Below are 13422 nucleotides of genomic sequence, written 5' to 3' on the forward strand. Positions count from 1 at the left end.
TACACAAATGCCAGGAGCTTGGGGAATAAACAGGAGGAACTTATTCTCCTGCTAAATGCAAATAACTATGATGTCATTGGGATAACGGAGACCTGGTGGGACTCTACCCATGACTGGGCCATGGGTATAGACAGCTATACCCTGTACAGGAGGGATCGAGTGGACAAAAGGGGCGGGGGCGTAGCTCTCTATGTCAAGGAAAGCTATGCGTCCCTACAAGCCGACATTGGCACCCATGGTGGACGACTTGAGACCCTCTGGCTTAAAATTTGTGGGGAACACGGCACAGGGGATACTATGGTGGGAGTCTACTACAGGCTCCCTATCCAGGGTCAAGACCTTGACCAGGAGTTCACCAGGAAATTGACTGAGGCCGCACGCTCCTGGTGCACGGTTGTCATGGGAGACTAACTATGCAGACATCTCGTGGGAGGAGCGCTCAGCCAAATCTGAGCGGTTGCAAAGCTTTCTCTCATGCATGGATGACCTCTATTTGATGCAGGAAGTCTACGGGCCAACAAGAGGTAAAGCGCTGCTTGACCTCATACTGGCAACTGGGGATGACCTAATCAGTGACCTAACAATCAAAGGGAAGCTGGGTGACAGTGACCATGAGGTGATCACCTTCACCATCTGCCGGAAAGCTGGCAAGTCAGTCAGTAATACAGAAGTCCTCGACTTCAGGAAAGCTGACTTTGACAAGCTTAGGAGGCATGTCAGATAGGCCCTAAAGGGCTACAACCCAAAGGAGAGGGAAGTTCAGGATGAGTGGATGCTCCTCAAGGGAGCAATCGTGGATGCGCGAGCAAAATCCATCCTGTTTCAGAGGAAAGGCAGAAAAAGGGCACAGCAGCCCCCTTGGCTCTCCAGGGAACTGGTGGACCTCCTGCGTCTTAAAAGGAAAATCTACAAAGGATGGAGGACTGGAACCACCACCAAGGAGGAATACTCTGCTCTGGTCTGGACCTGCAGAGAGCAAACGAGGAAAGCCAAGGCTGCGATGGAACTCCAACTAGCTACAAATATCAAGGACAATAAAAAGTCCTTTTTCTAGGTATGTGGGGAGTTGGAGGAAAAGCAAGGGCAACATTGGACCCCTGCTAAACCAGATGGGACAACTGATAACCGATGCCCAGGAAAAACTGAACTTGCTAAGTGGGTACTTTGCATCAGTTTTTAACCGTCCCATGGGATGCCCCTGCCCACTGTGGGTCAGGGAGGCCCAGGTGAGGGAGATTCCTTACCCTCCATCAAAGCTGACCTCGTGAAGGAACACCAATGCGATGTTGCAGCTGGTAAAGTGAACAAAACTCTGGCTTGCATCCATAGATGGTTCTCAAGCAAATCTCAGGACATCATCCTCCCACTGTTTTCGGCCTTGGTGAGGCCGCAGCTGGAGTACTGCATCCAATTTTGGACTCCACAATTCAAGAAGGATGTGGAGAAGCTTGAGAGGGTGCAGAGGAGAGCCACATGCATGATCAGAGGTCAGGAAAACAGACCTTATGATAGGCTGAGGGCCATGGGACTCTTCAGCCTGGAAAAGCACGGGCTTGGGTGATCTGGTGGCCACCTATAAGTTTATCAGGGGTGCTCATCAGGATCTGGGGGAAAGTCTGTTCACCAGAGTGCCCCAAGGGATGACAAGATCGAACAATAACAAACTCTGCCATGACCGATTCAGGCTGGACATAAGAAAGAACATCTTCACTGTCCGAGCCCCCAAGGTTTGGAATAGCCCGCCGCTGGAGGCAGTTCAAGCACCCACTTTGAATGCCTTCAAGACACATTTGGATGCTTATCTTGCTGGGATCCTATGATCCCTGCTGACTTCCTGCCCCTGGGGCAGGGGGCTGGACTCTGATCCTCCAGGGTCCCTTCCAGCCCAAATGTGTATGAAATCGAAAGAGATTGTTTCTTTAGCCTCTTACTGTTATAATTAAATCTACAGCTCTTTCAGATTCATAAAACAATTAGCTTTTTTTATCATGTTGATAGTGCAGTGGTTCACTGAAAGTTACTTAGATATCTGAGTTGATATTCCTCCGAGTTAATGTGTCTAGCTTGAAATAAAAGCAGTCTGCAGGGATATGAAATAGGAGCTACATTTTCAGGAGCAGCTAATGGACAGTAGAATTGCAGAAGAAAGGATCACTTGATTAGTAGAACATCAAGACCATTAGAAAAGGAGAGAGGATTGTTAACACCTGTGGAATGAAGAGTTTAGAAGAAGTGAAGTAGAATATCATGAGCCATGAAGTCATTTGGTTCCCTCACTGCTGCTTGCTGTTGCCACTGACAGGCATTTGGTTTTAAAATTTGGGTGGAGCAGGAATCAAAGGTGGGTGCAACTAGGTATATCCTTGCCTCGAGGAATGTCATAGGCTTGTCTAGCCTAGTGCAGTGGTTCTCAACCTTTTTTGTACCAGGACTTGTTTGTAAACATCAGTGGCCAGTCCCAGCCCAGTGCCACTCACTCCTGACCTGCTGCCCTCAGCCCCCTTGTGTGTGGGGCACTGGGGGGGGACATGTAGGGGGCATTGGGGAGCCCCAAGCAGCCTCTTGCAGGGTGGAACCCTGCCAGCCTGCAAGGGAAAAGCCACAGTTTCCTGTGTTTTTCTCCTTTAAAGAAGAGTCCATTTTTAAAGTTTGTACAAATTCTTTTTGATATATTCTTGCAACTCACTTTTGGGTTGCAACCCATGGGTTAAGAAATGCTGGTCTAATCATGTACACCTTCAAGACTTAGCTCAGTTCTTTCCCCACCTAGTATTTTCTTCATAAGGATGGCAACATGTTTTTCTTTCACACTGAGACAGCCACAAATGGAAAAATAGGAATTTTCACTTTCCCTTACCTAAAGCCAAAGCATAGAACACAGTACAAAATGCACTAATTGGAAAGCCCAAGTCCTTTATAACTGTTTGTCTACACCCCCAGTCTGTAATCTGGAATCTGTAGTACTTCTCTCTGTCTTGTCTAGTAATATTGGGAAGGGTTTATTCTTCACCGTTTTTACTGTCTAGTATACTTTTAAAACACAGACACCACCATGCTCTCACTTGCCCTCTGCCTTTGACTTATCAAATGGGAGCTGCCTGCTCCTGTTTCAGTGCTTGGCCTACTCCCTAGGAAGAGCATCCTGTCTGCTAAATTTGACAACTCTCTCACCCTTGGGAATGTGATGCCACCTAACACTATGCATTCACTTACCTATTATTAAAACATGCATACCGCAATCACCTCTTCCTATATCACTGATAAACCCCATTGCAAGAAGATCATCAGTACTGTTAATGACAGCCAATGCAATACAGTGCTGAAACTATGATGTTCTTCATCTCTTGGCTCCCACAGCTCTTGTTTGATCTCGCATCTAAGACCAAATCTCGCATCTGCTGTCACATTCACTCCTCTGCCAAGCTGATCCAGCCAATTGCTTGTCCATTCACTATAGCTACCATGAATGCTGCTAGGCCTTGCACGTAATATCTGTTGTTTACTACCAAATCCTAGGAGTAGAGTTCTAGTTGCATGGATGTAGAGTCTGGTTTCCAGAGGCTTTTTTTTAAATACCTTAACTTTACTTTCTGTTTTTTCAAAAGCTTGTATTTTGCTTAAAACTACTTTCTGGATGGCAGGAGATGCCACAGGACAACTTGAACATTGGGTTCTTGGTGTGTGCTTTTCACTGAATTTCTATCTTTGTTTAAATGACAGAAAAACACTAATAATCATGAGAGTGGTTGGGTTTGTAGATTTGTCATGGAGATGCTGATGTGGCTAGGCAGACTTGAAGAAGGGGATGCAATTCCTGAGAGCTTTCCCATGCCTGTACACTTTGTTATAGTAGAATGAGGGCTATGATTGCATGCTTAAATGTTGGAAGCATGTAGATGTTCACAGGCCAAGGAGAGGAGTCTCAATCATGACCTGACAGGTTTATTATGTGGTGATGATGGTTATGGTAATGAGTTTGTGAGAGAAATTTGGTCTTTGTTTCTTGTTCCTAATCCTTCGTGACATCTAGCTTTCTACCACCACTTCCAACTTGCTGCCCTGTTCTTGACTCACAAATCCATTAACATTTTAGAAGTCATTAGCATGGAAAGAGTCATTTCTTGCTATTAGAAGTCTTCCACTGTTGTACATTTGCATCACAGGCAATAGTTTCCCAGGTGGTTGCACACTTCCAGGTTTTTGTAGCTGTGGCCCTTTACTAGACAGTACTTCCCCACCCTTACCTGACCCTGCTTCAGCCAGGCCTCCCAGTCATGCTTGAGTCTCATAATCAACCCCTTGCATCTATCCAATTTCCATGCCACATGCGATGGTGGGGTATATCTTAAATTTGTATTTCTTTGTTTTCAGAAGCTTAAATTTGCATTCCCTTCATGCCTGAAGAAGGATGATTGCACCCGAAAGCTTGCTAAGAACTTTTTTCCAACTACTCAGTTGGTCTAATAAGAGAGATCACATCGGCTCAAAAAAACCTTGCCTGCCCATTCCTTTTACAACTTTCCTAGGTCTTGACTCAAATGGGAGTCAGGAAGAGGTGTTGGAAAAGTTGGACATCAGAGCCTCCAAAGATCCTGGCATGTGAAGAGGCGGACAGAGAGAAGAGCTTAAAGCTCCAGAATTGCTGATGGGAATTGTGGGGGGAGAGGCACAGGGAGAGCTCCTAAGATCCCAGCTGCAGGAATGGGGTCTTCACCCAGATCCCAAGTGTCACTCTTTTATCTATCAGTAGAGTCATACTCTTTGAATGTTGCACTTAATACTGTTTCTCCAAAAAGGTATGAGAAAATATGTACTGGCTAGATTCCACATCAAACTAGTGAGAACCTTTGGGGCACAATCAAAGCCATGGTCTGATCCCTAGGTGTGCACAAACAAGATCACTAGACTGTCAGCCATTAAATGTTGTATTTTGAGGGGCTATATCTTGATAACCCATAGTGCAAAGACCTCCCTCTCTGCCACACAGATCTCTAACAATATTCTGCCACCCCATATCACACTAAGGTTATGGAGCCATGCATAAATGAAGTAAAATTACAGCATTTGCCCATGTGAATGTTTTGTAGCAAATATGAGGTTACTCTCCTCTTTTACACAGAGGTAGGTTACCTGTCATCTCTTCTGATACAAGTACATGTGCATGGACAGCTAGCAGGGAATAGTTGTTGTGTGTAAGTTCACACGTTGGCTCATGTCAGTAACTTATTTGTCAAAATTGAAGGAAAGCCAAGAAACCACAGATTTTGGAGTGTGTAAGAGTGGACTTTTAAACTGGGAAGTAGTGGTGTGGAGTTGCCCTCAGCGAAATGAGGCTGCCTCATGGAGACATACAACTGAAACAGTAGTTCTGAGAGGAGATGTGAACTGCTCTCTTCTTTTGGGTGTGTTTTCATTCTTTTTTCTTAGTGTTGAGAGCCTGTGCTAGTAATCAGTGGGCCTCAGCTCCCCATGCTGGTCTCAGCACAATATACTTTTAGCATCATACCTAGTCTTAGCTCCTCACACAGAGGGGTCAAGGCTTCCCTAGATGGTGAGGGAAGCCTTTGGGTTACGTGGAGGGCAGGAGATAGTTTTAGAAACCCAAAAGACATTCATCCCTCAACCAGGCATGTGAACAGAGGACAAGTTAGGGCTCCCCTATTGGGGGCGGGGGGATGGTAAGAGAGCCACACTTCAGGAGGATATAGGACCACCAGAACCTAGGCTGTGTGTGGATCCAGGAGAGTAAGATGCCTCCAGCAGTAATGGCATTCAGGTTCTGTCACGTGGAGAAGAGTGGCTCAGACACCCCTGCATGGTACAACTGTGAAGTGCTGATTCATGTGGGTCTGGACAAGAAAAGGGAGTTGTTCCCTGCTTGTATAGGGGACTGAGAAATGTGGTTCGACACACCTGCAAGGTAAGGGAAATGGCAAATCCCAGGTTGGGGCAGCAGGAGAGAGTGATCACCCAAGAGGGACTTGGCTCCTACATTTTAGCACATGTTTGTCCATATGTTGGCCTTCAGGGTCTTCTCCTCTGCTGTCCCCCTTCCCTCCCTGTCTGTGTTCTCAGCACATCCTCAAACCCTTCTCCCCACTTTTTCCCTTCCTGCTTTCAAGCATTTGCATAAACAAGTTCAGTTGTTTTTTAAGCACTTTGTAGTCTTTCTCTCTTTCTTGTAATCAGATTATACATTCCCAAAGCAAGAGCTCCTTTGACAAGCAGGTACTGCCAAGGTACTTTCCCTTTTCTTCCCTCTGAATTTTTGCCAAATGTGGTTTCAGTCTCTTAGTAGGTAAAATCGTGAGCATGTGAACAAGTTAGTATGAGGTAAATGAGCGAAAGCTACCACAAGCTAGGTGTGTTATCTACCACTAGGTAAGAGCATATACACGAGCAGTTAGTGTGGAGTAGCTGAGGTGCAGTTAAATTCTGTTCATCTTTATCTTGTGGTAACTTGTGCACCCAGATGCAGGTCAGGTTGCATGGCTACTGCATATCCCCTTGAGTCAGTGCATTTTCATGTGAAAACTGGCAAGATCAGAAACTTCTCATCTGCCTACTTCCTGCACGTGCAGAATATATCTTTTTGGGATTAGATATGCACCTGTCTGAGGAGTCCAAATCTTTTTGAAAGCCAGCTTTAATTTTGCTCCATCCAGAGGGCAATGGGTTTAAATTTGTTGAGCAAGTGAAACTATTTTGGGCATGATCAAACTTGTGGTTTTGTCCTTATGTCCTTTCAGTAAGTCAATAAGCAAACCATTTTGTCTACATTTTGTATGATCTAATGAAGTTTATCATGTGTTTTAAAAAAATACTATTTTAGTGTCTGTGTAGATTAAGACTGAAGTGAACTTGCATACAAAGCTGCCTGCAGCCTCTAGGCAATTATCTCCAACTAGGACAAGTATCAGTGTTGGGTGCTCCTTTTAAATAGGTTTAACTAGGATAAACTCATTTTCTAGATTAAACTGAAGTTTTAGGACTAATGGTGTGCTTCTCCCTAGTCCTGTTAGCCTACTACTTGGCCTGGGGGCCAAGTTAAGCACTTGAGGAGTGCAGGTGGCCTGCAGGCCAGCAGTTGGACAGCCTTCAACTGAAATATTGAAGGGCATTAGTGGATCCAGGCTTGGAACAAAGGGGGTATGGCAGCGACATGCTGGTTAGTTCAGAACGCTCACTGTGCATGCGCGGCACAGCCAAAGGGGATGGGACTGTGCCACTGTACCCGTGGGATCTATATCCGTGTGTCTGTTGCTTCCCAGGACCTAGAGATGGGGAGCTGAAAATTGATTAATTGAGTGACTTTGGGTTAATATTTGTGTGTGGTATTAGGTGATATATCCTTAGCTGTGGGCAGAAGGAAGATGTTAAGTAATTATTCAGATCATAACTTAAGTGGGTATAAATAGAACATTTTGTTTTTAATGAGTTGTGTAGTCTATTCCAGCACTGTCTTAAACAGTGGCTCATGATTTAAGGTTAAAATAAGACTGAACTTGTGACTGCCTCAGGGAAAGTTGTGGGCTTGCATAAACACTGTCAGGGAATGAGTCCAAAGCTGAAGTTTGTCTCCAATATTACTGGAGTTCATTGTGCTCCAGTTTGTTTGAGAGTAACCCCCAATTCTCGATACAAAGGGAGAAAAAAAATGTGCTAAGTAGTAGGTACAGAGCAACAGAAGGAAGATTGCACTTAGCTGTCCTGCCTTCACTATTACCCTACACTATTGCTGAGCTCCCATTCCTTCTTGCTCATTTCAGCTTTTTTTAAAGTCAGCTTTAAACAGAGCCAACTTGCCCTCAAAACCAAGTTTCTCAGACTTGTTTGCTTGGAAACAGGCTCCAAATCTTACATGTTGAAAGGTCTTTGTGTAAGTTTATTCAGTTTAATTGAATGGTTTCCTGGTGCCCTTTACAAAATAAAGCAATTACATCTGACTCATGTCCAAGGTTCCTCCCTGCCCCCCCTTTGGATGTCCTTATTTATAACCATTTGTCTGCTATGAAAATCTATTTTTGGCTTACAAAATTCATCAAACTATAATTGATACTAGGCAGAAAGTAGGGCAGAGTGACACCTTTTATAGATGAACTAATTCAGAGGCATATACCAGTGATTCTTAGCCAGGGTGTCTAAAAAAGGTTGAAAACTATTGGCATAAGCGTTCATAAGCAACAGTTTGCTTTGTCAGTTGCTGTGAATGGTCCATTCATAGCAGCTGACAAAGCAAGCTGTTGCCTCCCTGAATTAGTCTATAAGGTGCCACTCTGCCCTGCCTTCTGTCTGATTTCAGAGTAACAGGATTAATCACCTCTCTTGCAACATTAGAGGTGCCATGCATGAGGAAAATGGCCTGCTTTCCTTTTCTGCCCATTTATGATGCAACCATTTTTAGGCATCTTGCGTATATCAGTGTGTCTGCTTTGTTATAGTTAATAGTCAAGCTTTTCATGAATTGTAAAATGTTTCCAGACCGGAGAACTAGGGGGAAACTTATAAATTTGCAAGGGTTCAAAGGTAACCAGATAGGAGGGAAGGGGATTCTTTACAACCTACCTGGTTTTAAGTTTTATTTGAAGAATCTTAAGCATTAAAGAGGTTAGCACTAATCTTCAGCACTACATAAGGTTTGAAATAGATGTGGAGCTCCCAAGTAATCTGTTAGCAAAACTGGGAAGAATGCACTTGATATTGGTTACTTTCTAAAATTAGAAACTGCTTTTTTTTTTTCTTTTTTGGTGATATAGGAAGAGAAGGGGGAAAATCCTCATCAAGCACTACAGACAAGCAAACAACACATTTTAAAACTGTTTTCTGTCTCTGTAAAGGAAAGCAGAAGGCAATGTAGAGTTGCACCTTACAGACTAACTAAAAAAGAATTTAAAGATAGAAATGTTTACAGTTAATTAAGTTGGTGTCTTGACTACAGATTTCAGTGTTAATGCTAATTGAACAATGTTTTCTTTTTTGCAGCACTAGAAAGTTTGGGTTTTGGCTCCTATATCAGTGAGGTAAAAGAAGTCTTACAAGAATGCAAAACAGTAGCACTAAAAAGAAGAAAGGCCAGTTCTCGTTTGGAAAACCTTGGCATTCCAGAAGAAGAACTCTTAAGGCAGCAACAGGAGTTATTTGCAAAAGTAAGTGAGGCAGTGATTTTGATTTTAGTATTTCTGATTAATGCAGACTTTTTTTCCTGCCAGTTACAACAAGCTGTCAGCAAGGTTAGATGAACTAAATACTCTCTGTATTTAGTTCTACAGAAACATATACAGAATTACTCCCCTTTTTCATCATCTGTTTGGGTTTGAAAGATTTTACTGAATCTGACCTTGAGTCATAGAAAAATAATGAAAAAAATGCATTACTTTTCCACCAGGTTGGTGATAGCAAAAACATGCAGCTAAACCAAGTATCTTTGTCATATTTTGTCATAGTTGTGACTTTAAAAAGTTACTGTTACTCTGCATTTCTTTTTCCCCAACACTAACGGTACCTTTTACAGTGATGGAAGCTAATTTGTTCACAATCTGCTTGTGCTCAGTTTTTTGCTCACTGTTACTCAGAGCCTATCAAGCCTCTGTTCAGCTGTTAAGGCTCCTTATGCTGTTACCTACAGGGCCTTACTTCTAATAATAGCCTTGCAGTTGACAAGATGGTAGTGTGTTTCAAGGCTAATAGCACAGAAGTCGACATGTTCTGGAAGGATCAATTGCCCACACAACGTAGTTGGCTATTTTTTATTGCCAAATTAAAATTACTCTGTTATATGCATCTTGTACTCTGATAAATTAGATTTGCTAATCTAAATTCAGGCAGAAGGCAAGACAGTTACACTCTAAAGCAGTGTTTCCCAACCTTTTCCAGCCCAAGGCACACTTACATGAATAAAAATTTTCTGTGGCACACCTGTTAAGGCATTCCCTATCATCATCCATATTGTAGCTCATTGCCATGGCAAAATTCTGCAGCACACCTGTTCATTTCTGACAGCACACTTTTGTGCCATGGCACACTGGTTGGGAAACACTGCTCTAAAGCAGGGGTGGGCAAAATATGGCTCATGGGCCAAATCTGGTCTGCAGATTGATTTTTTTTGTTTTGTTTTGTTTCTTTTTTAATCTAGCCTGCAGGTAGTAGGTGCATGCAGCAGCAGTGGCTACCAGGAGCTGGGCAAGCCATGCTCTGGCTCTGGCCTCTGCTGATGGGTGGCGGCTCTGGCTCAGGCTCTGCTGGCACTGCAAGGGACACTGGGAGATGCAGTTTTGCCCCACATGGTGCCTGGGAGATGCAGTCTAGCCCCTCAGGCCCTGAGTGAGCCACACTTGGGCCCTGGAAGCTCTGGCTTTGGTTGTGATGTGGTGCCAGGTGGGCGGGCAGGGTTGCTTCCTCCCAGCAGCTGCCAGGGCCCAAGCACAGCTCATCCAGCCCCTGTCTGTGTGAGGTGGAGCCTGGCTGCAGGCCTCCTTGCTGTCCCATCTCTACGGATACGGCTGGCTGGGCTGGAGGCGGTGAGGGTGGGGAAGAGAGAGAGAGTGTGCGTGTATGTGCACGTGCGCATGTGTGTGTGTGTGGCCCTCAACAGCTCATCTAAACTTGTTAAGTGGCCCTCCAGCCCAAATTATTGACCATCCCAGCTCTGCCTTCTACCATATATTAAAAAATCATCAGTTTTATGAAGTTGCAGTGATGCATTTTTTTGTTCTTCTGACCAAATCGGTTCATAGATTTCAACCCTTAAAAAATGAGAAATGCCCTTTTCCCCTTCATACTTCTCTTCCTTTTTCCTTGGTGATGCTGTTTAATCACTGGGATTCATTTATGAGTGTTAAGCAAACAAGTTAAATGTATTTCTCCTGGCCTGCCTGAAAAGCAAAACAAGGTCCTGCATTTTGGCCTATCTTTTCAGCACTTCTTCCTGAGTGTTTTGCAAACAGCTCATGCTCAAGCAAGTAACAGCTAATTCCATTGTTTTTCTTCCAAAACTGCTTTTCCTACTCAGTTGCTGTGACAACACTATCATTCTGCCAAACTGGCAATATGGGAATCATTTGTACTTCCTCCTTCTTTCCTCAAATCCAAACCATATCCATGGTATTTGGCTTTTTCTTTATGAGACCCATCCTGTCCTCTCATTTCCAACAGTAAAAATATATATATATATTTTTTTTTTATTTGTTTTTTATTTGTTTCTAGACTGGCATACAGCATTGTGGCATGAGCCTGAGTGCAGATATACTTAGCACCTTTGGTCTCTGACTCTTGAGACCATTAGAAGGCAAGGTACATCTGCCCCTTACACCTACCAGAATAGGTACATATATAGATGGAGAGAGATAAGCAAGTAGATATCTATCTACTTATACCATTTTTACTCCAATACAAGACATATTTTTTCCCCCCCAAGTAGCATAAGGAAAAAAGCCCCTTGTATTATAATCGCCTACAACAAAATCTCACTAACTACATTGTCTAGCAGCATGTGCTCAGCAGTAGAAAACTTCTGTGAAGTTAATTAAGTGCAGCTAACACAGAGGATGACAACAAAGTGTGTGGCCCACATTGGGCAAACATGCTGATGAGAGCTTACTATAAGAATAGATTAGTGCAGCCCATCTGAATAAGGTGTATTGTAGTGCCATTAAGTGCAGTCCTTTCGCTACCGACTCTTTTTCAAGTCATGGTGAGTCATGACATTTGCATACAGTTCACCCAGGATCCCTCTCAGCCTGGTGTATGAGAGAGGTGAGGCTGGACCAAATTGCCCTGTGCCTCATCTGCATATAAATTTTTGGAGCATCCCACGACAAGAACACCCTATTCCAGACATGAGTGAGTGCTAATTAGCATATGGCTCCTTTGCGGGGGGTGGTAATCTGGAGAACACATATGTTGAGCAGTGTTGAGCTGTTGGGTCACTGGCTTGAAATGCTGTTGACTGAGGCCCAGCCCAATGAACTGTGTGATCAGTTGTGAGCTTTTGGTTGTAGACTAACGTCATGCATAGTGCTGAGAGGAGAAGAGGCTCCAGATTGGAGCTCTCTTTTTGACTAAGACTGGGGGCATCTGAAACCCAAAGCCTCTAGACCTGAGGCTTGCATGTAGGATGCCTGCTTGGATTTAGGGAGTACATGAAGCCCCGGACCAATGGATCTAGGAGGGAGGATAGTTGCTTAGTAGTAGAGCCACTCAGACTTGATGATTGAGCTCTGCTTAGTTGAATTTTGAAGCTTGACTACTGGGTTTTTCCCAACTGAATTTGAAACTGATTTGTCCCTCAAAATGAAATATGGAAAAAGGAAAAAAAAAGTTGTAATAAGTGTTGCTCAAAAGTGAATTTATGGAATACCGGTGGTAAAACTTGCAGCAGATTCTAAAAAAGGAAACGTGCATCAAATCTGGATAAACTCAGTGCATGGGTACTATATGCAAATTGTTACACCCATGTTTAATTTCAAGGTTATTGTTTTCAGTTTTACTCCATGCTTCCATGTGCTCAAGGAGAGCAGGATCTGACAGTAAGGACAGGGGGGAAAGGAGCTGCCAGGGTTAAAAGTTGGGGGGAAGCAGAAAGCAAAGGGCTGCCTGATCCCTCCAGACTTTTCCCTGCTCTAGCAGTGGGAGGGGAACAAATTCAAGGCAAATCTCCAGTAATTAAATTCTATACATGGACAATTATACCAAATTTATATTTTTTTCCATATATAGAATCTAATTATTGTAGGGGTCAGAGCTAATACTCTGTGTTAGCTGCAGGGTCATCTTCAGGGTCATCTTCTGTTTCACCAAGTACAGTACATCTGTATCTGTTGCACTGCAAGCTTTTGTGAGCTGAAGCTCACTTCATCAGATGCTGTAAAAGGACCATGCAGCCATATGGAATTTCCTGGTCTTTTTCAAAAGAATGAAAACAGCAAAGAAGCTTTAAGCACCATCACAATGATATGCCATGGGTAAGGAATCCCATATTCTTGATGGATAGGTCAAGAAGTTTTACAGGTGACTACCTCATTGAATATGCAATAGATATTTGTTAAAATATGCTTGGTCTGCTAAATTTAGTGTCTTGGACACACACATCCCTTGTTAGTGGCAGCAGTATGTTAATATGTAGAAGAAGTGTGGGTTTGTTTGTTTTTTGGGGGTTTTTTTAGAAGCTTGGTTTAAAAAGGCTAAAAATACTGAGGTATTGAAAGTGTACAGTGATTCTGTTGCACAGCTTCAGAGTATAGACTAGGGTTGCACCAACAGATATTTGGGGCTGATTTTTTTTTTTTACCGAGCAGATAATACCAATTTTACTGATGGCTGATTTTTTTTTTTTTTTAAAGGGAGCCATATTGGCTGATACTGATCCGAATGCAAGCATGCGGCCTGGCAGCTTAGAGAGCAACATCCAGCTGGTAAGTCGGGGGG

General features: G+C 43.5%; 1 protein-coding gene across 1 annotated transcript in view; it reads left to right on the top strand.

Annotated features, from left to right (window-relative positions):
* Positions 1-13422, top strand: part of DR1 (down-regulator of transcription 1) — a 28546-nt gene that overhangs the window by 6492 nt on the left and 8632 nt on the right. Inside the window, exon 2 of the mRNA XM_006021839.2 lies at positions 8983-9146. Coding sequence (XP_006021901.1) covers positions 8983-9146 — 164 coding nt within the window. The remainder of the gene's footprint in view (positions 1-8982; positions 9147-13422) is intronic.

This window comes from Alligator sinensis, unplaced genomic scaffold (assembly GCF_000455745.1).
Source record: "Alligator sinensis unplaced genomic scaffold, ASM45574v1 scaffold199_1, whole genome shotgun sequence".
NCBI classification, from domain to species: domain Eukaryota; kingdom Metazoa; phylum Chordata; order Crocodylia; family Alligatoridae; genus Alligator; species Alligator sinensis.